This window comes from Gopherus flavomarginatus, chromosome 4 (assembly GCF_025201925.1).
Source record: "Gopherus flavomarginatus isolate rGopFla2 chromosome 4, rGopFla2.mat.asm, whole genome shotgun sequence".
Lineage (NCBI taxonomy): Eukaryota > Metazoa > Chordata > Testudines > Testudinidae > Gopherus > Gopherus flavomarginatus.
In genome coordinates this window covers 67,744,320-67,768,513 of record NC_066620.1, presented here as the reverse complement: position 1 = coordinate 67,768,513, position 24,194 = coordinate 67,744,320, and the positions used below count along the sequence as shown (strand labels likewise).

The 24,194-nt window shown below is 49.4% G+C and overlaps 1 protein-coding gene across 5 annotated transcripts in view; it reads left to right on the top strand.

Annotated features, from left to right (window-relative positions):
* The window catches only part of ABCC10 (ATP binding cassette subfamily C member 10), a 29,282-nt gene extending 5,301 nt beyond the window's left edge, over positions 1-23,981 (top strand). For 2 of the 5 annotated variants that reach the window (XM_050951569.1, XM_050951568.1), the window contains exons 3-22: positions 1,980-3,360; positions 4,201-4,428; positions 4,807-4,963; positions 5,871-6,010; positions 6,107-6,186; positions 6,348-6,519; positions 7,550-7,648; positions 9,999-10,188; positions 10,656-10,733; positions 11,472-11,663; positions 12,215-12,350; positions 12,823-13,018; positions 13,535-13,878; positions 14,085-14,254; positions 15,185-15,345; positions 15,791-16,044; positions 16,413-16,558; positions 17,071-17,168; positions 17,445-17,557; positions 23,433-23,981. In XM_050951569.1, coding sequence (XP_050807526.1) covers positions 1,980-3,360; positions 4,201-4,428; positions 4,807-4,963; positions 5,871-6,010; positions 6,107-6,186; positions 6,348-6,519; positions 7,550-7,648; positions 9,999-10,188; positions 10,656-10,733; positions 11,472-11,663; positions 12,215-12,350; positions 12,823-13,018; positions 13,535-13,878; positions 14,085-14,254; positions 15,185-15,345; positions 15,791-16,044; positions 16,413-16,558; positions 17,071-17,168; positions 17,445-17,557; positions 23,433-23,568 — 4,471 coding nt within the window. In that variant the 3' untranslated portion in view covers positions 23,569-23,981. Of the gene's footprint in view, positions 1-1,979; positions 3,361-4,200; positions 4,429-4,806; positions 4,964-5,870; positions 6,011-6,106; positions 6,187-6,347; positions 6,520-7,549; positions 7,649-9,998; positions 10,189-10,655; positions 10,734-11,471; positions 11,664-12,214; positions 12,351-12,822; positions 13,019-13,534; positions 13,879-14,084; positions 14,255-14,510; positions 14,595-15,184; positions 15,346-15,790; positions 16,045-16,412; positions 16,559-17,070; positions 17,169-17,444; positions 17,558-23,432 lie in introns of those variants that run through there. The other 3 variants (XM_050951571.1, XM_050951572.1, XM_050951573.1) reach the window with 3 other exon arrangements.
* The last annotated feature ends 213 nt before the right edge of the window (positions 23,982-24,194 follow it).

Below are 24,194 nucleotides of genomic sequence, written 5' to 3'. Positions count from 1 at the left end.
CGTCTCTCTGATAGGGGTGCTGGGCACCCAGAGGACATCATCCCCCATTGCCCAGGGGTCTCTCCGTTGGGATACTGGACAGTGTCTGTGACAAAGTGAAAATTTTCTGGAACATTTTTATAATTCCTAAGCGAGCCTCAGTTTCCCTCTCGACTTTGCACAGTGACCGGGGGGGTGGAAAGGGTTACACAGTGCAGGAGAGAGTCGGCACCTATGGCGGGCCGCAGGAAATGGCCTGTGTGCTGCGTGTTTGAGACCCCTGGTGTAGATCATCATCAGTGTTACTGACCACATAAGGAATAGTTACAGGTGTTTATATTTTATTAAAACCCCGCTTTGCATTAGAGTTTTAAAAAAGTTAATACATTGGCTTTTAACAGCATGCTATTTTACTCTTCATTTTTTTCATTGTGGACTATACTTTTGTATTGTTGTATGAACAGATTTCAGTGATGCAAGCCTCTGGCTAGTCCATGTGGCCCTCATGGTGATTTGAGTTTGAGATCCCTGGTTTAGTCCATCCCTATCCCCCAGGTCCAGTGTAGAATTTAGCCTATAGTTTATTCCCCAAGGTTTTGTCCAGCTCAGTTTCAGATATTCCAACCAATGGAGACTCCACCGTTTCCCTTGGGGAGATGATGCCCAAGCCTAATCGTCCCTAATATTTCCTGATATTCAGCTGACATATTCCCTTTTGAAAAAGTTATATTTATCCTGTGGTTGTGTTTTGTTACATTATACACCACAGCTAAGCCAGTTGTACTTCTTTTCTCCTTCCTCCTAGTAGTTATACCTTAGGTACCACCCTAAACAATTCGTCATGCTCCTTTCATAATTGAAGGTGATTATCATATCCCTCCTGAATCATTTCTTAGTCAAGCACATATATTCTCTATATCTCCCTCCCTCCAGCCCCTTAGGTGGTATTATTTTTTAAAACAAGAAAAGTCCTACGTTCTGCTGGGTTCTAAATTAACTGTAACCTCTTGAGAAAGACCTGTTCATCATTGTGGACAGCTCAGTGAAAACATCTGCTCAATTTGCAGTGACAGATAGTTAAACAAACACATACTTAGTTCTATATAACGGACTGAGTAGAGAAAAATATTATAATGTCATTACACCAATCAATTTCCTCACCTGGAAGTACTGTATATAGCTGGGGTTGCTATATCTCAAAAAAGATTTAGTAGAAATAGAGGGAGTTCAGAGACTAGTGATCAGAATGATGAGAGACCTGTATGAAAAGAGATTGAAAAGATTGAAATTATTTAGGTTAGAGAGGATATAAATACAAGGTGGCGTTGAGAGAATATACAAAGTAATAAATGGTGTACAGAAATTATATCAGGATTTCCTATTTACTCCTCCTCATAATTCACAAACAAGAGAATGGTCAATGAAATTGACAGGCCGTAAATATATTATCGATAAGTAAATTGTTATGCATTGGATAATTAGCCAGTGGAACTCTTTGCCACAAGACATCACTGAGGTCAAAAGTTTAGGAGGAATCAAAAGAGAATCAGACATTCATATGAAGAATATGAACATCCAGAGTTATTTTAGAGAGGATAAAAATATATTTTTAGCAAGGATTTAAACCGTCCTAGTTCAGGACCTAATTCAACCACCAAGTATCACAGGTTACGAAGAAATTTCCTCATGGGAAGGTTATTCCATAATTGTCAACTGTGGGGTTTCTTGCATCTTTCTTTGAGGTATGTGCTATTGGCCACTGTCAGAGACAAGATACCAGAGTATATTGACACATGATCTGATCAGGTGTGGTAATTTTTATCTTCCTAAAAAGCTCTGAAAGGTACACAGAGCCTGTCATCCTCTATATGAGTGAGAACTAGGGGTAACTGGGTAGTGGTGGGAAGAGAAGTGGTGGGAAGAAGGGGAGGAGTGAGTCACAGGTGATGGAATGGTAGCTGGCTCCACTCTGAAGCTTTCACCACTTTTCTCTCCACTAGATCTCCTGTCCCAGGGGCTTCCCACAGACCTGGCTGGAAATGCAGAATTGCTGCCTCCTTCATACTCACTGGCCTCTCCATCCTTGATATAATCTCAGCAGCCATCACTCAGCAGGAGTTTGGTACTTTGTATCTGGTAGTGCTGACAAGTGGCATTGCCCTGCTGGCATGGCTCACTCATAGCCTGGCACTCCTCATGCTTTACAGGTCCACATACGGCTCCTCCCGTGGCCCTGCAGCCATGGTGTTCCTAGCCCTCTTCCCTGTCCCTGCCCTTATCATCACAGTGGTATGGTACTGCCAGAATGGGGTGGCCTGGCCCCACCTTCACTCTGCTCACATCTTCAGACTCTCCATCCTCTGCCTGCAGTTGGCCTCTCTACTTATCTATGTGATTGGGTATATTACTCCTGTTGCCAGCAGGCAAGTTTTTTGCTCCATCAATGACTCCTGGCAGCGTGAACCTCTCATCTCGGAGCCAGGGATCCCAGCGCCTAACTGGCAGGGAGTGGCAGAGGATGGTGAAAGCTGGCTCTCACGCTTCTCTTATGCTTGGATGAACCCTCTTATGAAGCGTGGCTATCAGTGGATGCTGAATCAGCCACAGGATGTCTATCTGCTACCTCGACGGCTCCAGGCTGCCAGGGTCCATGATCATTTCTACTCCTGCTGGCAGGAAAAGGCAGCTCTCAGCCAAGAGGAGGAAGATACAATGTCTTCCACTAGCCCAATTGTCACCAAAAGTGATGGGAGTGGAGATGCCTCCTCATCTTCAGGAAGCCCCTGTGATGCCCAGAAGGCTGTGCAACTCCTCGCAGTGCTGCATGCAGCCTTTGGGCTCCGCTACTACTCCCTAGGGCTCCTCAGACTGGCTGGCAGCCTGTTGGGCTTCTCAGGTCCCCTGCTCCTGAACCTGCTGGTTAGCTTCATGGAGTCACACCAGGAGCCTCTGAGCCATGGGGTGCTGTATGCCCTCGGCCTCTTTGCTGGCTCCTTCCTAGGTGCTGTCTTGCGGAACCAGTTCAGCTATGAGGTGAACAAGGTAATGCTGACGGTGCGTGCAGCAGTCATCTCTGCCATCTATCGTAAGGCCCTGCGGGTTAGTGGCAGCAGTCTGACTGGCTTCACCATGGGTGAGATTGTCAACTTCATGAGCACAGACACCGATCGGCTGGTCAACTTCTGCATCAGCTTCCATGAGGTGTGGAGTCTCCCTTTCCAGTTTGCCATCACCCTCTACCTCCTCTACCAGCAGGTTGGGGTGGCCTTCCTGGGAGGCCTGGCCCTGGCCCTGATGCTTGTGCCTGTCAACAAGGTCATAGCAAACCGTATCATGGAGAACAACAAGGAGATGCTAAAGCACAAAGACACACGAGTTAAGGTGAGGCAGCCTTTGGGTTCATTGCTGCGTTTTCTTCCTGATCATTCTTAGAACTCTGAAACCCATGGTCTGTTCCCTTGAGACACTCCCATCACATTTTCCCGCTGATGCCTTTTAATCCTCAGACCCCTGCCCACTGCTGGTTCAAAATGCCTGCATCCACCTTTGTATGGTGGTTTTGTGCCTTTCTGATTTGGCATGCTCAGAGTCAGTGTCATCCACTTTCTCGCTTCTGCCATGTGAGCATCTCCAGCGCTGTCTCTTCCCTCGGGGGATTACTATCAAAGTGTCCTGGGCTCCAGTGTGATAGGATTTTATGGTAATGTTTTAACTTACCATCTACAATGGTGACAGAGCTCTCTCCAGCCCCTCCAATCCTTTTGGCAATTCGCAACCCATATTTTGGAAGCATAGAAACTTAAGTCTCACTCCCAGACGCACAGCAAATCTGTAGGAGCTTTTACAATATGTTCCTGAAGGAAGTTGTATCTAATTGTATATTTCCCCCAGTATGCACGGTTGTCTTCTCTAGATAAGTCAGGACTGTTTTGCGGGATGAATCTTCTGTGGGGAGCCAATTGTTTTAAATTTAAATTTAAAGACATTAAATACTGAGTGTTTAATTTTTTACTGAACACTGCAGAGCTCAAATGGGAAGGCGTAGCATCAGAGAAAAGGGGTCAGAGCTCCTGAGTGCTGCCCGTGCCACATGTAGACATGTCCTAGTCCTGGCCCCTTGTTTCTCCATTATTTGTCTCCTCTCTGTCAGATCTGTGTGGCTAGCATCTAGTGTGATATGGCTCTGGGACTGTTCTGTTCTACTTGCCTCTCTGCCCACAGCTAATGACAGAGTTCCTGTGTGGCATGCGAGTGATCAAATTTTACACCTGGGAGCAGCACTTTGGTGCCCGGATAAATGCCTGCCGAGCCAAGGAGCTGCAGAAGCTGCGAGCCATCAAGTACCTGGATGCTGTGTGCGTGTACCTGTGGGCAGCACTGCCAGTAGTCGTCTCCATTGTCATCTTCATTACCTATGTCCTGCTGGGGCACCAACTCACTGCCACCAAGGTGAATGACAGGGGAGGTCTGTGCAACCCCACTGCTGTTCTCAGACTGATGTGTAAAGTGGGAAGAGAGTTTTCAGAACCATCCTAAGCAGAATGACAGTGGAGCACCTCTCCTGCATGGGGTTGCATTCCTCTGGAATCTCCCCTGGGGACAGAAATGAGCCCACCATGCTGAGTGCAGCTGTAGCCACCCTGAGAATAGGGCTCAGTACCCTTCTGTGGGCCATGACCTTCCCACAGATGCAAGGACATCTGTTCATTCTGTCTTCCCCCTCCCCATGATGGTCTCTAATCTGTGAAACTCTTCTGTGTGTGGTGGGGGGGGAGTGCCAAAGGGTCACTATCCCCCAATTCTTTATTGTCTCCCTCTCTGGCACAGGTATTTACAGCCTTGGCGCTTGTTGGGATGCTGATTCTTCCCCTCAATAACTTTCCCTGGGTGTTGAATGGAATCTTGGATGCCAAAGTGTCCCTGGATCGCATCCAGCATTTCCTTGAGCTCTCTGACCAGGACCTGCATGCTTATTACATCACTGGTATGGAGACAGGAAATGGGACACAAGCAGTAATGGGTGCTATAGGCATTTGGGTGGAATTTCCACGTGCGGGGTGGGAAGAGAAGCACGGAGAAGTCTGAACACAGAAGGTGCTTGGGGTCCACAGGGAACAAGTCTATAGGAAATGGGCTCACTGGCCCTAGTGCAGTTAGGTAACTGCTCCACCTCCTCTGAACTCCCTAGGATGCTGAGCAGTGAGCAGTGCTCCCTTCAGTCAGGCTGAGGTGAGCGCACACCATGGACCTATGGAAATGTCCCCAATAGAGGACAGGGCAATAGCATTACTCTCCACCAGCACCAAACAGACCATGCCTATGCCTGCTGATTCCTGCCTTTGTATATTCTCAAAGCAAAGGATGCTTGCTCATTTCTCCAAAATCTCCCTTGACACTGAAGCCATCAGCCCCTTGGCTTTGGTTGGCAGACTGGGTGAAACCTCTACACTCCCTTCTCCATATTTCCCTTCTTCCCTCCATCCCTGTTGCCAGCTCCCTGCTGTTCCTTCCACCTTCAGACATAGGGAGTCCAGTTTGTTCTTGGAATGACTCCATGGGAGTCACTGGGTCTCCACTTGCTTTCTACAGAGATTCAGAGACAGGTGGAAGAGAGCAAGAAGAAAGGATTTTAAGGTGACGTTACAACAGGGGAGTGTCTCAGTGTCACACAGTGGCCTTGTGCAACTGTGGAGAGTGTGTCAGAACTGTTTCTTATCCTTGCCTACTCTGTTTGGGAGTGGAGCTGATGGTGCTACCAGCGTCTGAGATTGTCTGGGCTGTCTTCTTTCGGAAACCTACTTCAGGAGTGGCTGAGCCCAGCTTAGTGTCTCCCCTGCACTTTCTGACCCTTGAGGATTAATGCAGTGGCTGTGCTGCTTTTCTTTTGCCAGATGGCCCCAGAGACCCATCCTCTGCACTGGAAATGCATCACTCCACCTTCTCCTGGTCACCGCCCAGGGAGGAGAGCACCAGGCAGCACCTGTCTGGAGGGACTCTGCAGATCTTCATTCAGGACCTGGCAGTGGCAAAGGTGAGTGGGGGTGCAGGGAATATGGAAGAGGGAGCCGTCGCCAGAAGGGCCAAGTGTTAATGCAATAAATCTGCCGCTACTGGTTTCCCTCTGCAGGGGGCGCTGGTGGGAGTTGTTGGGAAGGTTGGCTGTGGGAAGAGTTCTCTGCTTGCAGCAGTCACTGGAGAACTCAACAGGTAAATAGCCAAAGACACCTCTCCCCTTGTCCCACCTCCTAGCACCTCTGCTACCGGGGATTTTCCATGAGCTAGACCCATTTACCAGGCATGCTCTCCCCATGTTATTTCTTCTTTCCTTTTCTGCCTCTCTCCCCTACCCGGCTCTGGGGTGTTTGCAGACTTGGTGGGCAAGTTTATGTCTGGGATCTGGAGCGAGGATTCGGCCTAGCCACCCAGGAGCCTTGGATCCAGTTTACCACTGTCCGTGAGAATATCCTCTTTGGGAGGGACTATGATGCCAGGCTCTACCAGGAGGTGCTTGAGGCCTGTGCACTTTCCGACGATCTGAATGTGAGTGCCCTGTGATGAAAACATCCCACTGGCTTCCCTGTGCCCTGCCCTGAATCTCAGCCTGAACCTTAACTTCTCCATCAGGGCACAGAACCTATTTTCCCAGCCTCTCCTTCCTTCCTAAGCCAAATGTGCCATGTGTCTCACGCAACCCAACTGTTTGTTCATTTTCATTACTGGTACCTGCCATTGAGTCACTTCCCTTCCCTTGGGCTGAGGTGCATGTGTGAGATTGGTTTGGCAACACTTCGTACTGTTTCCTCTAAAACTTGTCCTGAGGAGCAGAAAGCTCTGAATCCCAGGGAGGGGAGAGGTTGTTCGAGGCTGCCTGAGTACTCCCATTAATAAGCAGTCAGGTTCTGGCTACAGGGAAACTATCAGAAGCCAATGCTTTGTTGGATCAGAAAGCCCTTCCCCAGGATCTGGTGGGGCCATGCAGGATGAGAAGAGGCCTGAATTTGTGTCCTCCGTTTGGGACTGCTGGCAGTATCAAGGCAGCAACCCCAGGTGTCCCAAGGAACTTCAAGGCAAACTCCTTTTGGGAGAGGAGGCAGTAACAAATCTCTCAGCAGATCTGATGATGCTCTACACCTCAACCCTAAAGAGAGCTGTGAGGAAAGAATTGCTCATCTAAGTTGATTCAAGCCCTCACCCTTCTCCAATCAGTAATCCCCACATCCCATCCAGAAAGCACATTAGACACATTAGCTGATGAACCCTCCTACTATATCCGAGAGGGAGGGATTGTTGTCCTTTCATTGCGCAGACAGGGAAGCAGAAACACAAGGAGGCTTATAATCTGATTTTTTCCAAGATGCTGAGCACTGACAGCTCTCTTTGATGTTAGTGGGAGTTGTGGGTGCTCAGAGTTTCTGAAAATCAGGCCACTTGTGTCTTGTCCAAGGTCTCACAGTGAGTTAATGTCAGAGCCAGGAATAGAACTCAGGAGTCCTAGTTCTGCATCCCGTATATTATGCTGCCTCTGTGAAGCAACCTTTTTAATGGATTGTCTTGTGTGTTTCACTTCTAGATCTTACCAGCAGGTGACCAGACGGAGGTGGGTGAGAATGGAGTGACCCTTAGTGGGGGACAGAAGGCTCGTATCGCCCTTGCTAGGGCTGTTTATCAGGTAAATAGGCCAGTGACCCTACAGAGGGCCAGTTGCTGCAGGTGCGTTGTCCAAGAGTCAAGGCTGGGCTAGAGAAGCTGGAAGCGCCGAACAGCCAGAGCTCCTGCTGCGCATCCTCCAGCTCTTCCTGTTCATGCGGGCTGGGGCTAAAGGAGCTGGGAGCTGCCCCAAGCCAATGCCCTTGCACCATTCTCTACAACACCACCTACTGGGGAAAGCTGGAACTGAAGGAACTGGGAAATGTATCACTGGGTACATCTACACTACGGGATTATTCCGATTTTACATAAACCGGTTTTATAAAACAGATTGTATAAAGTCGAGTGCACGCGGCCACACTAAGCACATTAATTCGGTGGTGTGTGTCCATGGTCTGAGGCTAGCGTCCATTTCCAGAGCGTTGCACTGTGGGTAGCTATTCCATAGTTCCCGCAATCTCCCCCGCCCCTTAGAATTCTGGGTTGAGAGCCCAGTGGCTAATGGGGCAAAAAATCATTGTCGCGGGTGGTTCTGGGTAAATGTCGTCAGTCATTCCTTCCTCCGGGAAAGCAACGGCAGACAATCATTCCGCACCATTTTTCCCTGGATTACCCTGGCAGACGCCATAGCATGGCAACCATGGAGCCCATTCAGCTTTTTTTTTTACTGTACTGGATGCCGCAGACAGAGGCGATACTCCAGCGCTACACAGCTTTTGCGTGATAGCAGAGATGGTTACCAGTCGTTCTGTACCGTCTGCTGCCAGTGTAATTTGGCAATGAGATGATGGTTATCTGTCCTTCTGTGCTGTCTGCTGCTATCATGGGTGCCCCTGGCTGAGATCGGCTGGGGGGGCAAAAGCAAAACTGGGAATGACTCCCCGAGTCGATCCCTCCTTTATGGTTTCTAAAAATAGAGTCAGTCCTGCCTAGAATATGGGGCAAATGTACTAGATAAGCAGTGTATCAGAGAGTACAGCTGCTCTGTGTCAGATCCCGCAGAAATGATGAGTTACATGCCATTCACGGGGGGTGCCCCTGCAACAACTCCACCCGTTGCTTCCCTTCTCCCCCAACCTTCCTGGGCTACCGTGGCAGTGTCCCCCCCATTTGTGTCATGAAGTAATAAAAAATGCAGGAATAAGAAACACGGAGTTTTTAGTGACATAAAATGAGGGGAGGCAGCCTCCCGGTGCTATGACAGTCCAGGCAGGACATTAAGCGGTGTGAGGGAGAGAAGCCCAGCATCTCACTGCTGTGATAGTCCAGGCAGTACAGAATCTTTTCTTTTCACATGAAAGGGAGGGGCTGATTGAAGCTCATCCCCCATTTGCTACGATGAAGATGGTTACCAGCCGTTCTGTACCATCTACTGGGAATGACTGAGAGTCATTCCTTTTTCACCCAGGCGCCCCCAGCCAGCCTCACCTAAAGCCAGCCAGGAGCACTCACGGGTTCATAAGAAGGACGGTTACCAGTCCTACTGCACCATCTGCCACTGGGGAGGGGAGAGGAGTGGATACTTCTCTTCACTGCTGCAGCATCGCGTCTACCAGCAGCATTCAATAGACATAGGGCGACATTTGAAAGAAGTCAAGAAATGATTTCTTTCCCTTTTCTTTCACGGGGGGGAGGGAGTAAATTGACGAGCTATTCCCTGAACCACGCCGCACAATGTGTTTGAACCTACAGGCATTGGGAGCTCAGCCAAGAATGCAAGTACTTTTCGGAGACTGCTGGGAACTGTGGGATAGCTGGAGTCCTCAGTACCCCCTCCCTCCCTCCATGAGCGTCCATTTGAGTCTCTGGCTTCCCGTTACCCTTGTCACGCAGCACTGTGTAGCCTGTTGATTTTTTTTTCAAGCGCTTTGGCATTTCATCTTCTGTAACGGAGCTTTGATAGAACAGATTTGTCTCCCCATACAGCAATCAGATTCAGTATCTCCCATACGGTCCATGCTGGAGCTCTTTTTGGATTTGGGACCGCATTGCCACCCGTGCTGATCAGAGCTCCATGCTGGGCAAACAGGAAATGAAAATCAAAATTTCGCTGGGCTTTTCCTCTTTACCTGGCCACTGCATCCTAGCTGAGAGATTGCTGTCCAGAGTGGTCACAGTGGTGCACTGTGGAATACCGCCCGGCGGCCAATACTGTCGATTTGCGGCCACGCTAACCCTAATCTGACATGGTAATACCGATTTTAGCGCTACTCCTCTCGTCGGGGAGGAGTACAGAAACCGATTTAAAGAGCCCTTTATATCTATATAAAGGGCCTCGTAGTGTGGACGGGTACAGCGTTAAATGGGTTTAACGCTGCTAAAATCGGTATAAACGCGTAGTGTAGACCAGGCCACTGTCTCTTCTTCCTCAGGAGAAGAAGATTTATCTTCTTGATGATCCACTGGCAGCTGTTGATGCTGATGTAGCCAATCACCTTATGCAGAAATGTATTCTGGGAGTTCTCAAACACAAGACCAGGATTCTCTGCACACACAGGACGGAGTTTTTAGAGAAGGCTGACACCTTGCTGCTCATGGACAATGGCAGAATAGTCAAGATAGGTACAGTGGCACACCTGCTTTTGTTCCAGTCTGTGTACCAGAGGGCTAAGAACTCTGTCCCAGCCTTATCAGACAGACAGATGGGCTGTGAGTTCAGATGGAAAATGGCCATAGAGGATCAAAGCAGACAGCTGCAAAGAGGCTGGGGTAAATTAGTGGGAGCCCTGGGGAAGAGGAACGCTGGATGAGCTGGGAGAACTGGGACATGGTAAATGTACAGGAGTATGGATAAAGCAGACGAACTCTGGACAAACCAGAGAGGGCCTTGGAGTAAGACACAATGCAGAGACAGGAAACTGTGGAGCAGTTGTTGTAGGGTTGTGGGTGCTGAATGAAGGAATAGGAGGGCAGAGGCAGAAGTAAATTGGGCCATCTTGTACCAAATAGCTAGCTGAACTTTCACAGCTGGCACATGGTCCCTAGGATCCCTGCAGTGTATAAAGCACTCACAGTCTCTCTCTTTCTAGGTACCCCATCCGAAATCCTGCCACTGGTGGAAGCCACCCTCAAGGTCAATGAGAAGAATAAGAGGAGGCAGAATAAAGGTCAATATATGGCAGTTTGAGGGGCATTGGTGAGGGTAGGTGGGGTCACTGTGGCTCAGGATAAACCTCCATGCGGAACTGCCTACTGCCACTATTGGATCTCCAAGCAAGAGTTCAAGAAAACTGCGCTAATGGGACAGGGTGGAGCAGGAAAGCAGCCAAGGGAAACTGAGGGAGACAGAGGAAGTGACTTGCCTAACATCACAGACTGAGTTGGGATTATTAGACTGTTGGTTCACAGCCCTGGGCTTGATCTGCTGATTAGGCCTTGCCTCCTTTTCGTGGCAGAAATAGCATATAATATATGTGGAAACGGTCTGAATACACAGGTTTCTCTGAGTCCTCCTGGCTCCTTAGCAGTAATCACATCTGCAGTTATGAGCTGAAATGGGGGTAATTAAATTGATAGCTGTAGGGCTTGGAAAAGAACCCCCATTCCCACACTTCACACAGCGGGCCAGGGGTATTTTCTATGCTTGGGGTAATGGGGCCATCAGATACTGGCCAGAAAGTAGTATGCTGATCTGCACTCCCACCTGCTGCAGAACTTCCTGAGAGATGCCTGTAGAACAGGGTGCAGCTGGCATGAACTCTGTTGCAAAGGGAAGGAAGAGGGGACAAACCTTAGAAAGCCTCCTAAGAATATGGCAAAGCCTTCCCCTTTGCATAGGCCTGCCCTGTTTACAGTGAGGAGCTGGTCCTACTGGTGCTGCACTGACCTGTGCCTTTTCCCCCCAGTCGCTACTGAGCAAGGCCAGGAGGAGGACATGGAGATAGAGGCAGAGGAACTGGGCCAAGCCACTTGCCTCCTCCAGCGGGAGGAAGAAAAGAAAGAAGGGGCAGTAGCTTTTCAGGTGTATAGGGCATATTGGCTGGCAGTGGGCAGCTGCCTAGCATTGTCCATCCTCTTCTCCCTGCTCCTGATGCAAGGTAAGGCAGCAGCTCGCTCCACTCTCTGTTTGGGCCATTCTCCATTCTTGCTCCCTTGCTATGTTCCCCGGATATGTGAGGATCCCCTGGGGGTGGCAGACTGGGGGAAGGCCCAGCTCTCCATAGCCCCTGCAGGGGGAAGGCCCAATTCTCCTAACCTTCCAGCCGGGGCACCTTCAGCACTTTCCTGTCCATCAAGATGAAGGGTTTGTCCAGAGCCGTTAGCCAGAGTGAGGGCAAGACATTGTGTCCTAATTTGTGCCCCTGCTACCCTGGGAGACACTAGGGTGTGGGTTGGTGTCTCCATAGAAGATAGTTTTTCCCCAGGGGCCTGCTGTACTTGGCTCCTATGGCTGCTGTCTGTCATCTCTACTGCTCAAGTAACCACAGTGGCGAATGTATTGACAGCAGGGTATAGATTAGGATGAGTAGTGAGGTGGTAAGGGCAGTTCCTCAGGGCAGCCCCAGCTCAGCTCCACTTCATGCTCTTCTCCCCCATGTTGGCTGAAGCAGAGTCTAACCCCCACCCTGCATCTTGTGTATCTCTGCAGCATCCAGGAACATCTCAGTTTGGTGGCTGTCACACTGGATCTCCAACTTGCCCCAGACGGCAAACATCTCCATGAGGCCCGTGTCAGCTTCTTTCCCTTCCCCACAGCTGCTGCTCTTCTCCTTTGCGGGGCTTGTGTAAGTGGGCATAGATTGGCTCAGGAGCTGGCGTGGTCTGGCTGTGGGGGGAGCAATGATCTCCAAAGTTGCTCCTTAGTGCCCCTTTTGCAAAGGCCTCTTGCTGTGAATAGAAGCTGGCTAAACGCCCCCATTGCACAGAACCAGTATGGTTGTGAGAGCTAGATAGGTACAAAAAGGGGTAGTGAAGAGGTGCTGCTGGATTTGCTGTCTGAGGCAGATGGGAGACCTCCTGGCTGCAGAAGTCTCTTGGGAGTGGAGAGAGCCTGCTTTTGGAATTGTAGAGATCAGTCTGCCACAGCTTGCCATGGCTTGTGAAAAGCAGTAAGAAGTTGGTAGCCCATCTCAGGAATAAGGACCCTTGGCTTCTCCCCAACCCTGGCCCTTGTGTTTGCTGTCTCAGGGGCTCTAGGTGTCAGCCTTGGCATAGTGCGCACTGTGGCTGAAACACGTTCTGTCTCCTCTCTCCCAGCTCCCACGTCCAGGTGTTGGGCACAGCTCCAGTCCATCCCAATAGCACACTGGATGTGAACTTCTACCTAATGGTGTATGGCTGCATTGCTGGGGCCAACTCAGTGTTCACCATCCTGCGGGCCTTCCTCTTCGCCCATGGCACTATCCGCGCTGCCACTGTCATTCACAGCCGGCTGCTCCAGAGAGTGATGAAGGTAACAGTCGTAAGGGTGGGGTAGGGTGAGGTCCCAGGAGCTCAGCTCGGAGAGAGAAATGGGGGCAGTGGGAACAGAGATAGTCACAAACCGTCTCACTGGAGTGCTGACCTGCTCAGTCAGGGAGGTGAACAGATTGCCCACCCCTTGGCTGCAATCATTATGCCTGCCTCTCAACTCTCCACAGCAAGAGGTACCTTGAAGCCACCGCATTGTGAAGGTGACTGGCTGTGCCTTATGAGATGTGTGCTGCTGCTGGGGATTGGGGATGCTCATTCCAACAGGGCACCTCCACACTAGGGAGGAGAGAGGTTTGGAGTCTGGATCTGCCAGGCCACTTCAGGTTGGAAATTCCTTCCTGCTCCATGTTCAGTCCTGCCTCTCTCCAGGCATTCTGAATGGTGGCTGCTTGCTGGGCCACCTGCCAGCCAAGCTATAGCTCCAGGGGCACTGCTCCCTCTCCAAGGCTGTCCCAGCCCAATGTGGCTCTTACCACTCTGGTTCCCATGTTGCCAGGCCACAGTGACCTTTTTTGACATTACACCGATGGGCCGGATCCTGAACCGCTTCTCTTCGGACCTGTACTGTGTGGACGACACCCTGCCCTTCATCCTCAACATCTTCCTGGCCAATGTCTTTGGGCTGCTGGGCATGCTGGTGATGATAACCTATGGGCTGCCCTGGATTGGCCTGATCTTGCTGCCGCTGGCTGTCCTCTACTTTTCCATCCAGCTCTATTACCGGCGCACCTCCCGTGAGCTCAAGCGCCTCTACAGCCTCACCCTGTCCCCCATCTACACCCATTTCTCAGAGACCCTGACAGGGCTGAACATTATCCGAGCCACCCGGGCCACAGACAGGTGAGGACTGCTCCTCGGATGGGGAGGGTGCCAGCACCTGCAGAACTTGGGGCTTTCACTCTTGTAAGGGACAAGTTACCTAGAGAATCTAGGGAGGATATGATAGAGGATGTGAATTGGTCCTGGGGCTGGCTGGGGTGACAGATGAATGGCAGTGGGCCCTGGGGCTGATTCTGATATTAACCACTGCATTGTGCCCAACCCAGATTTGAGGCAGAGAATCAGCTGCAACTGGAGCAGAACCAGCGCTGCCTCTTTGCCAGTAACACCGCCATGCAGTGGCTGGACATCCGCCTACAGATGATTGGAGTTGCTGTGGTTACAGCTATAGCAGGAATCGCCATCATTCAGCACCAGAGGCACCTGGGAAATCCAGGTGTGCTCTGGAGCTTTGGAGGGTCACCCGGACCAGTAAGGGGTTGTGTCACTGCTTGCCCAGTAACCTTACGTGCTTCTGTGCTGTGCAGCTTTGGCTCAGAATCCTGATACCACCAGCCTGCTCACAGCACAGTGACCTCAGACTGGTTACTCCTTGCAGGCCTGAGTCTCCCCAAACCCATCTCCTCTGCAGTGCTCAGCCCCGCTCAGTGTAGCACTCACAAAACCTGACTGAGTTCTCTGCTTCTTTAAAGAGACAGCACCAACCTGTTCGACTGACTGAGGATTTTACTCGTCAGTTGGAAACACTGCATTGAAAGGGTTGTGTAATAAAACAAAGAACAGGTATTTAAGCCTTCCTAGTTGATGCGCAATGTGCCACAGGTGGCACGGACCTGGATTCATCACCGAATTTGGTCCACAGGTCAGATCATTAGCTTGCCCGGGCCGGGTACTGACGGGGAGTGTGTCACGAACACTGATTCATGGCCCCCAGTATGATACTAAGTAGAAGGAATTGGGATAGAAATGGTTACAAACAAACAAAAGTAAAAATATGCTTCTAAGACTAAAACCTAACTTAACAAACTTGAGTTTCTTGTTCAAAGTAGTTTTCTCACCACAGTCATTCTTCCAGCATGTCTGGCCAGTCCTTACCCAGGATCCAATACAGAGCCCAAAACACTTGGTTTCAGGCCATCCTGTTCCCTGTCCCAGAGCTGCAGCTCTGTCCACCTGCCTATGAGAGAGATCCTCAGCCTCTTCTCCTCCCCCTCAGTCTCCCTATCCCAGAGCTGGGTTGCCATCTTATAACCTTCCCCTGGAGCTTTGGCTCCTTCCTTGTCCCCCTCAGTCCACTCTGGATGGAGCTGCGTCCCCAGGTTTTGCTACTCCTTCACATGCCTGCTGTGCTCTCTTATCATCTCAGGTCTTGTAGGCCTGGCTCTCTCGTATGCCCTGTCGGTCACAAACCTGCTGTCAGGCCTCATCTCCAGCTTCACACAGACAGAGACCATGATGGTGAGTGTGGAGCGAGCAGAGGAGTACTCCACAGACATCCCCATAGAGCCCCAGGAGCAGCTGGTCCAGGTAAAACTTCTCACTTAGCCCTCCAGTTCTGGCCTGCATCCCATCTCATGGATCTGTGCTTTGACTGTCTCTCCCGTCTGTGCATTCTTCCCATCTGCTCAGGTGTCCCACAGGGCCCTGATGTGCCAGTGGCTGGAGATGATTACAGCGATCTAATGAGTGGGCACTGAGGACTGCTGGCCTCATCTACAGGAACTGCCCAGAGCAATTGCCCTTTCCTAATACCAACCCCTCATTTTCCCCATCCCCAAGGTCTTCTTGTGCAGAGGGAGAAGGGCAGGGTGGGTGGAGCAGGGCTGATGTGCGATTGGGAGATGCAGAGGAGGCTTAGAGTCAGGGATGGTCTGGAACTGAGAAGCCAGGTAAAGGGACAGGTGGCAAGTGGGGCAGGGCTGGTAGTTGATCCTGGTCACACTTTTTGGTCTCATCGTCTTCTTCCTTTGAGGTTGCCCCTGACTGGCCGAGCTGGGGCCACGTGGAGTTCCAGCAGGTGGTTCTGACATATCGGCCAGGACTGCCCAATGCTCTGGATGGGGTGACCTTCACCATCTACCCTGGAGAGAAAGTGGGGATTGTGGGGCGCACTGGATCTGGCAAATCTACGATCTTCTTGGCACTCTTCCGCATGGTGGAGCTGAGAGGGGGACGGATCCTCCTGGACAATGTCGACAGCCGATCGGTGGGCCTGGAGAGTCTGAGGTAGGATGGGCAGAGCAGAAGGAGGAGCAAATGGCATTTAGGGTCCAGCCAAGAGCCCTTACACCAGAGACAGGACTCTGGTTCTAATGGCTGTCAGCAAAGTGATACTGAGGGGGCTGGTTAGTGAAGATCCTTTCTGGCCACTTTTGGCTGCTTGTGGCAGTTTCCTATCAGTTGCTGAAATGTTCCTGAGCCCCTCCTGCCCTGGTTGTGTGTGCTGAGACTCTCAGGCTGAGAAGAGCCCTGCCTGGTCCCTGATGTGTCTCAGACATGCCCTGTTTACAGTGCCCATGGCTGAGACCGGCCAAGGAGAGTCAGGGCCAGCCTGGTTCCCACCTGCTAAGCTTTCATCTCTCCTCTCCCTGCAGATCCAAACTGGCCATAATCCCCCAGGACCCATTTTTGTTCAGTGGGACAATCCGGGAGAACTTGGACCCCCTGGGGCGACATACAGACTCTGACTTGTACCAGGTGCTGGAACAGTGCCACCTAGAGGCGGTGATTACTCAGATGGGTGAGTCCAATGCCTGCAGGAGATGAGGAGGCTCTGGCAGTGGGCAGAGCTAGTGGGTTGGAGGTGGTAGTCAAGGGCCTAGGTGCAGCAAGGTCTGGTATGGGGAGGCAAGACCCCAGTGGGGTCCAAGGGGATTGTCATGTGAGGCCCAAGCAGAATCCTGTAAGGTCCAGTGGAAGGACATGAGCAGCTGAGGTATCTGGTGGGGGTGGCAGGCAAGGTTCTGGCAGAATCTGACTAAGGGAGGCCAAGCCCCAATGGGATCCAGTGTAGAGGGAAGGATAGGGGCTTCCAAGTCTCACACAGCAGCCTCTGTGATCTTAGCAGAGAATACACACACACTGTTAGTGACAAATCTTGCTTCTGTCCGAGTCTAAAATCCCAAGGCTTTGGACTGGGGCTGAGCAGAGATGAGGTCTTGAGTACCAGCTGGAAGCTCCTGGCCCAGGCATGCTGTGCAGGAGCTCTAACCAAAGCCTTGCTGGGTGAGTGCTGTTCTTGCCTCCTTGCAGGTGGACTGGACTGTGAGCTGGGGGAGAGAGGGAAGAGTCTGTCGGTGGGACAGAGGCAGCTTGTGTGTCTGGCAAGAGCCCTCCTGACCCAGGCCAAGGTGAGTGCTGCTAACTCCAACTGGATTCTCCCTGCTTTGAGCAGGGAAGTTACTGGTCCGGAGAGGGAGTGTCTGTTCCTGATTGTGGGGGTGGAAGGGCAGAACAGGGAGTCTGTGTCAGAAAGCCTTAGTGAGTAAATGGACAGTCTGATGTGTATGGAATCAGGGCTGTGAGCTGAGTTATGCTACCCTCTTAGGTGTATCTCTGGGCTGGGAACAGAGATCTCCTCCCATGGTGTTGGGATACCCTTTAATTTGTCACTGTGTCACTGGCAGGTGCTGTGCATCGATGAGGCCACAGCCAGTGTGGATCAGAAGACCGATCAACTGCTACAGCAGACCATCCGCCAGCGCTTTGCTGACAAAACTGTGCTCACGATTGCTCACAGGTACAGCCAGCTTCCTCTCACGCTAAGTGCATGTCTGCTCTGCATTGGGGACTGAGCCTTCCAGCCCCGTCCACAGATTTGTGCGAGAGGGGCTCACACTAGCGCTCTCAAAATAGCTGTTGCAGCTTGGTCTAGAGCTCAAGTTTTAGAGCTGGGGAGAGGCAGGTGGGGTCGTGGTGAGACCCTGAGCTCCAGCCCAAACCATAACATTAAAGCACCATCTGCACAGCTGTTTTTACAGCACTAACATGATCCCTGCTAGCACAAGTCTCTGGACCTTTGTTGGGAGGCTGGCTGCCAGAGGCAGTGTAAACATACCCTGTGAGCCTTCTCAAAGCCTTATGGATAAAGGGACAGCCCTCTGCTCTTAAACTCACCTCACCACAGCACCAGTCTTCCCCCACTAGCTACACATACAGTCCCAGCATTACTCACTGGCCACGCCCACAGTGCCATCATTACCCACTCGCCATGCCCACAGTGCTGGCCACGCCCACAGTCTCAGCATCATGTTTGCCCCCACCTTGATATTCAGCCCCATATGTGAATTGAGCATGACAAGATTTTTCAAGTGCAAACTTGTCTGTTTCCTTTTGTTGCTCTGGAGTGAAGCAGGTATTTACCATCCCCCTTCAGCCCCTGCCCCTGGGCCCTAGTCCACCTGACTGCTGCCAGTCTCCAGGAGCATCCAGATACTGCCCAATAGCAAAGTCTTTGGTAGGTGCCAGGTGGAAACCCAGCACATTCTATGTATTGCTGGAAGCTGTCTGATAGGGACTTAGGGAGCCCCTGACTTTCCTGCCAAGTGGAACAGGGGTATTGCAGCCTCAGAGGGTGAAAAGGGGTTGAGAATATAGAAAACTGAGAGCCTGACAGCTCCCTGCCATCATGGAGAGTGGAGAGGGTGCGGAACATGAAATACAGCTGGTCTTGCCCAGTAGAGGGCACTGCAGGACAGCCAGAGGATGAGAGACTGCACTGCCACCTCTGGGCCAGGGATGCCCTCATTCCCCTGGTGTGGACCAGTACCACTAGGTTAAAAAGCTCCAAGGGAAAGAAGGGACTGATGGATAGGAAGAGCATCTTCCAGCCAGGCCACCTCAGGCTGTAGACTAATGTCATCTTGATATTGGGTTCAGTTCTGGTCATCCCATCTCAAAAAAGATACATTAGAATTGGAACAGGTACTGAAAAGGGCAACAGAAATAATTAAGGGTATTAAGCAGCTTCCATCTGAGGAGAGAGTAAAAAAGACGAGGACTGTTCAACTTGGAAAAGAGACAAGGGGGGGTTATGACAGAAGTCCATAAGATCAGGAATGGGGTGGAGAAAGTGAATGAGGAAGCGTTATTTAACCCCTTCACGTAACACAAGAGTCAGGCATCACCCAATTAAATTAATAGGCATCTGGTTTAAAACAAACATAAGAACGGCCGTACTGGGTCAGACCAAAGGTCCATCTAGCCCAGTATCTGTCCACCGACAGTGGCCAATGCCAGGTGCCCCAGAGGGAGTGAACCTAACAGGCAATGATCAAGTGATCTCTCTCCTGCCATCCATCTCCATCCTCTGACAAACAGAGGCTAGGGACACCATTCCTTACCCATCCTGGCTAATAGCCATTTATGGACTTAACCACCATGAATTTATCCAGTTCTCATTTAAACACTGTAATAGTCCTAACCTTTACAACCTCCTCAGGTAAGAAGTTCCACAAGTTGACTGTGCGCTGCGTGAAGAACTCCCTTTTATTTGTTTTAAACCTGCTGCCTATTAATTTCTTTTGGTGACCCCTAGTTCTTGTATTATGGGAATAAGTAAATAACTTTTCCTTATCCACTTTCTCCACATCACTCATGATTTTATATACCTCTATCATATCTTCCCTTAGTCTCCTCTTTTCCAAGCTGAAGAGACCTAGCCTCTTTAATCTTTCCTCATATGGGACCTTCTCCAAACCCGTAATCATTTTAGTTGCCTTTTTCTGAACCTTTTCTAGTGCTAGAATATCTTTTTTGAGGTGAGGAGACCACATCTGTACACAGTATTCAAGATGTGGGCATACCATGGATTTATATAAGGGCAATAATATACTGTCAGTTTTATTCTCTATCCCCTTTTTAATGATTCCTAACATCCTGTTTGCTTTTTTGACTGCCTCTGCACACTGCGTGGACATTTTCAGAGAATTATCGACGATGACTCCAAGATCTTTTTCCTGACTTGTTGTAGCTAAATTAGCCCCCATCATATTGTATGTATAGTTGGTATTTTTTCCAATGTGCATTACTTTACATTTATCCACATTAAATTTCATTGCCATTTTGTTGCCCAATCACTTAGTTTTATGAGATCTTTTTGAAGTTCTTCACAATCTGCTTTGGTCTTAACTATCTTGAGTAGTTTAGTATCATCTGCAAACTTTGCCACCTCACTGTTTACCCCTTGCTCCAGATCATTTATGAATAAATTGAATAGGATTGGTCCTAGGACTGACCCTTGGGGAACACCACTAGTTACCCCTCTCCATTCTGAGAATTTACCATTAATTCCTACCCTTTGTTCCCTGTCTTTTAACCAGTTCTCACTCCATGAAAGGACCTTCCCTTTTATCCCATGACAGCTTAATTTACGTAAGAGCCTTTGGTGAGGGACCTTGTCAAAGGCTTTCTGGAAATCTAAGTACACTATGTCCACTGGATCCCCCTTGTCCACATGTTTGTTGACCCCTTCAAAGAACTCTAATAGATTAGTAAGACACAATTTCCCTTTACAGAAACCATGTTGACTATTGCTCAACAGTTTTATGTTTTTCTGTGTCTGACAATTTTATTCTTAACTATTGTTTAGACTAATTTGCTCGGTACCGACATTAGAGTTACCGGTCTGTAATTACCGGGATCATCTCTAGAGCCCTTTTAAAATATTGGCGTTACATTAGCTAACTTCCAGTCATTGGGTACCGAAGCCGATTTAAAGGACAGGTTACAAACCTTAGTTAATAGTTCCGCAACTTCACATTTGAGTTCTTTCAGAACTCTTGGGTGAATGCCATCTGGTCCTGGTGACTTGTTAATGTTGAGTTTATCAATTAATTGCAAAACCTCCTCTAGTGACACTTCAATCTGTGACAGTTCCTCAGATTTGTCACCTACAAAAGCCGGATCAGGTGTGGGAATCTCCCTAACATCCTCAGCCGTGAAGACTGAAGCAAAGAATCCGTTTAGTTTCTCTGCAATGACTTTATCGTCTTTAAGTGCTCCTTTTGTATTTCGATTGTCAAGGGGCCCCACTGGTTGTTTAGCAGGCTTCCTGCTTCTGATGTACTTAAAAACATTTTGTTATTACCTTTGGAGTTTTTGGCTAGCCGTTCTTCAAACTCCTCTTTGGCTTTTCTTATTACACTCTTACACTTAAGCTGGCAGTGTTTATGCTCCTTTCTATTTGCCTCACTAGGCTTTGACTTCCACTTTTTAAAGGAAGTCTTTTTATCTCTCACTGCTTCTTTTACATGGTTGTTAAGCCACGATGGTTCTTTTTTAGTTCTTTTACTGTGTTTCTTAATTTGGGGTATACATTGAAGTTGGGCCTCTATTATGGTGTCTTTAAAAAGCGCCCATGCAGCTTGCAGGGATTTCACTTTAGTCACTGTACCTTTTAACTTTTGTTTAAGTAACCCCCTCATTTTTGTATAGTTCCCCCTTTTGAAATTAAATGCCACAGTGTTGGGCTGTTGAGATGTTCTTCCCACCACAGGGACGTTAAATGTTGTTATATTATGGTCACTATTTGCAAGCAGTCCTGCTATAGTTATCTCTTGGACCAGCTCGTGCGCTCCACTCAGGATTAAATTTAGAGTTGCCTCTCCCCTTGTGGGTTCCCGTACCAGCTGCTCCATGAAGCAGTCATTTAAAGTATCGAGAAATTTTCTCTCTGCATTTCGTCCTGAAGTGAAATGTTCCCAGTCAATATGAGGATAATTGAAATCCCCTACTATTATTGGGTTCTTAATTTTGATAGCCTCTCTAATTTTCCTTAGCATTTCATCATCACTATTACTGTCATGGTCAGGTGGTCGATAATAGATCCCCAATGTTATATTTTTATTAGAGCATGAAATTTCTATCCATAGCGATTCTATGGAACATGTGGATTCGCTTAAGATTTTTACTTCATTTGAATCTACATTTTCTTTCACGTATAGTGCCACTCCTCCCCCTGCATGACCTGTTCTGTCCTTCCGATATATTTTGTACCCCAGAATGATAGTGTCCCATTGATTGCTCTCAGTCCACCAGGTTTCTGTGATGCCTATTATATCAATATCCTCCTTTATCACAAGGCACTCTAGTTCACCCATCTTATTATTTAGACTTCTAGCATTTGTGTACAAGCACTTTAAAAACTTGTCCCTGTTTATTTGTCTGCCCTTTTCTGATGTGCCAGATTCTTTTTTATGTGACTATTTACCATCTGATCTGGCCCTTACATTATCCTCTTCCATCCTCTGCTCCTGACTGTAACCTGGAGATTCCCTATCATCAGACTCTTCCCTAAGAGAAGTTTGTGTCCGATCCACATGCTCCTCTGCAGCAGTCGGCTTTCCCCCATCTCCTAGTTTAAAAACTGCTCTACAACCTTTTTAATGTTTAGTGCCAGCAGTCTGGTTCCACTTTGGTTTAGGTGGAGCCCATCTCTCCTGTATAGGCTGTGTAAGTACTTCCTCACACAAGGCACAGTCAAGCTTGTGGAACGCCTTGCCAGGGGATATTGTGAAGGCCAGAATTATAACTGAATTCAAAAAAGAATTAGAGAAGTTCATGGATGTTAGGTCCATAAGTGGCTAATAGCCAAGATGGTCAGAGATGCATCCCCATTCTCTGGGTGTTCCTAAACCTCTGACTGCCAGAAGCTGAGAGTGGATGACGGGATGGATTACTTGATAATTGCCCTGTTCTGGACATTCCCTCTGAAGTACCTGACATTGGTCAGGTTTGAGGGCAGGATTTTGGGCTAGATGGACCATTGCTCTGACCAAGTATGTCTGTTCTTATTTATGTGGTTGAGTGATTACTTGGATGGGAGACCTTTAGGGAAATTCAGGTTCTGCAAGAGAATCAGTAGTTGGTACTTTTGACTTCATTAGGACTGACTCTTGTGCCCCAGCCTGGCACCATGGGCTGCTCTGGTTCTGTCTTTTGTGGGAGATGGGAAACCGAGATCCTGACCACCTGGGGTCCATGTGAAGATCCGTACATTCTGTAAGAGTTGGGTTATTAATTTCAGTTCTGACCAATTCCAGTGCTGTGACATCACACAGTCCCATGCAGTTTATTATACCACCATTAATAATACTACATCCTCCCACTGTATCTGTGCGCTTTAGACAAGAATGAATTTAGGCTCCCAGCCCCCCGGGAGGCAATGGGTATCATTTATCCCCATTTTACAAATAGGGAAACTGAGGCGCAGACTGGCAAAATAACTCACCCAAGTTCACAAAGCCAGTTGGTGGAAAAGCCAGTCAGGTGACCCGGGTGTTCTGATTCCCAGCCTCCTTGCTCTCACCTATTAGAAATGTTGTCTTCCTGGGTTCTCACTCTGTCCTGAAAGTTGTGTAGCGTTCCTGTTAAACAGCTCCCAGATTGCTCCCCAGAGATGGCTGCATTTTAGTGCTGAAGGAGTGATCCCTGTGTATATAAGTGCTCCCCCAGCAACTGTGATGAAAGGCTCTGTAGAAATTGATGCCTATGGGGGCGTCTCAGGCTTCTGTGCTAATGAATGGGGGAGCAATATCTGGTGTCTCTCCCCCTGCACAGACCAAGACACCCCCCACACACACACATATGCATGTTGCTGTGTTTGCTCTCACTAGGCTGAACACCATCCTGGACTCAGACCGTGTGCTAGTGATGCATGCAGGGAAGGTGGCAGAGCTGGATTCACCTGCTGTCCTCAGCAAGAGGGAAGACTCCTTGTTTCAGCGACTCCTGACCAGTGGGCAGCAATGACTTCCCTGCTAAGAGACTGAAACCAGTGACGAGCACCTCCTGGCAGCACACCTGCAACCCCCATCTCCACTGGACTCCAACAGCTCGAGGGTGCAGGCACCTATTTCTTGCTGGGCCAGGAGCTGCCATAGGGGATGCACTAGCCTGCACAAAGGACAGCAGAGGGTGACACTGGTTCTTGGCTTGGGTCCTGCTCAGCGTGGATCTTGTTTCAGGTGCAGTCCCCTGAGCCATGATGGGGTTGGACCAAAACTTATTGGTCTGGATCAAGAGTCCTAGGATGGAGAAACATGCCCCTGGCTTGGGGAAGTATCCCCTTTGGTGTAATGAGGGTTTATTCTCTACTGTCAGGTGACTTAGTGACTCCTATTCAAGGACTTGTAATTTAAAATAAAGAGCAATGTCCTTGTTAAGCTCTCTGTTTCTCCTGTGGCCCTGGCCCTCATCACTGCTCCTCTTTCCCCAGAATCAGGCCTCCTCACAGTCCCTCTCCCAGTCAGAAGACTCACTCTCTCTCTGACACATACACATCATGGTTTCTCTGTCACTACATCTCCTGCTGGAATAAGCCCTTCCACATGCTGGGAGCCCAGCACAGATTGCACATACCTCCTCCCCTGAGCTGT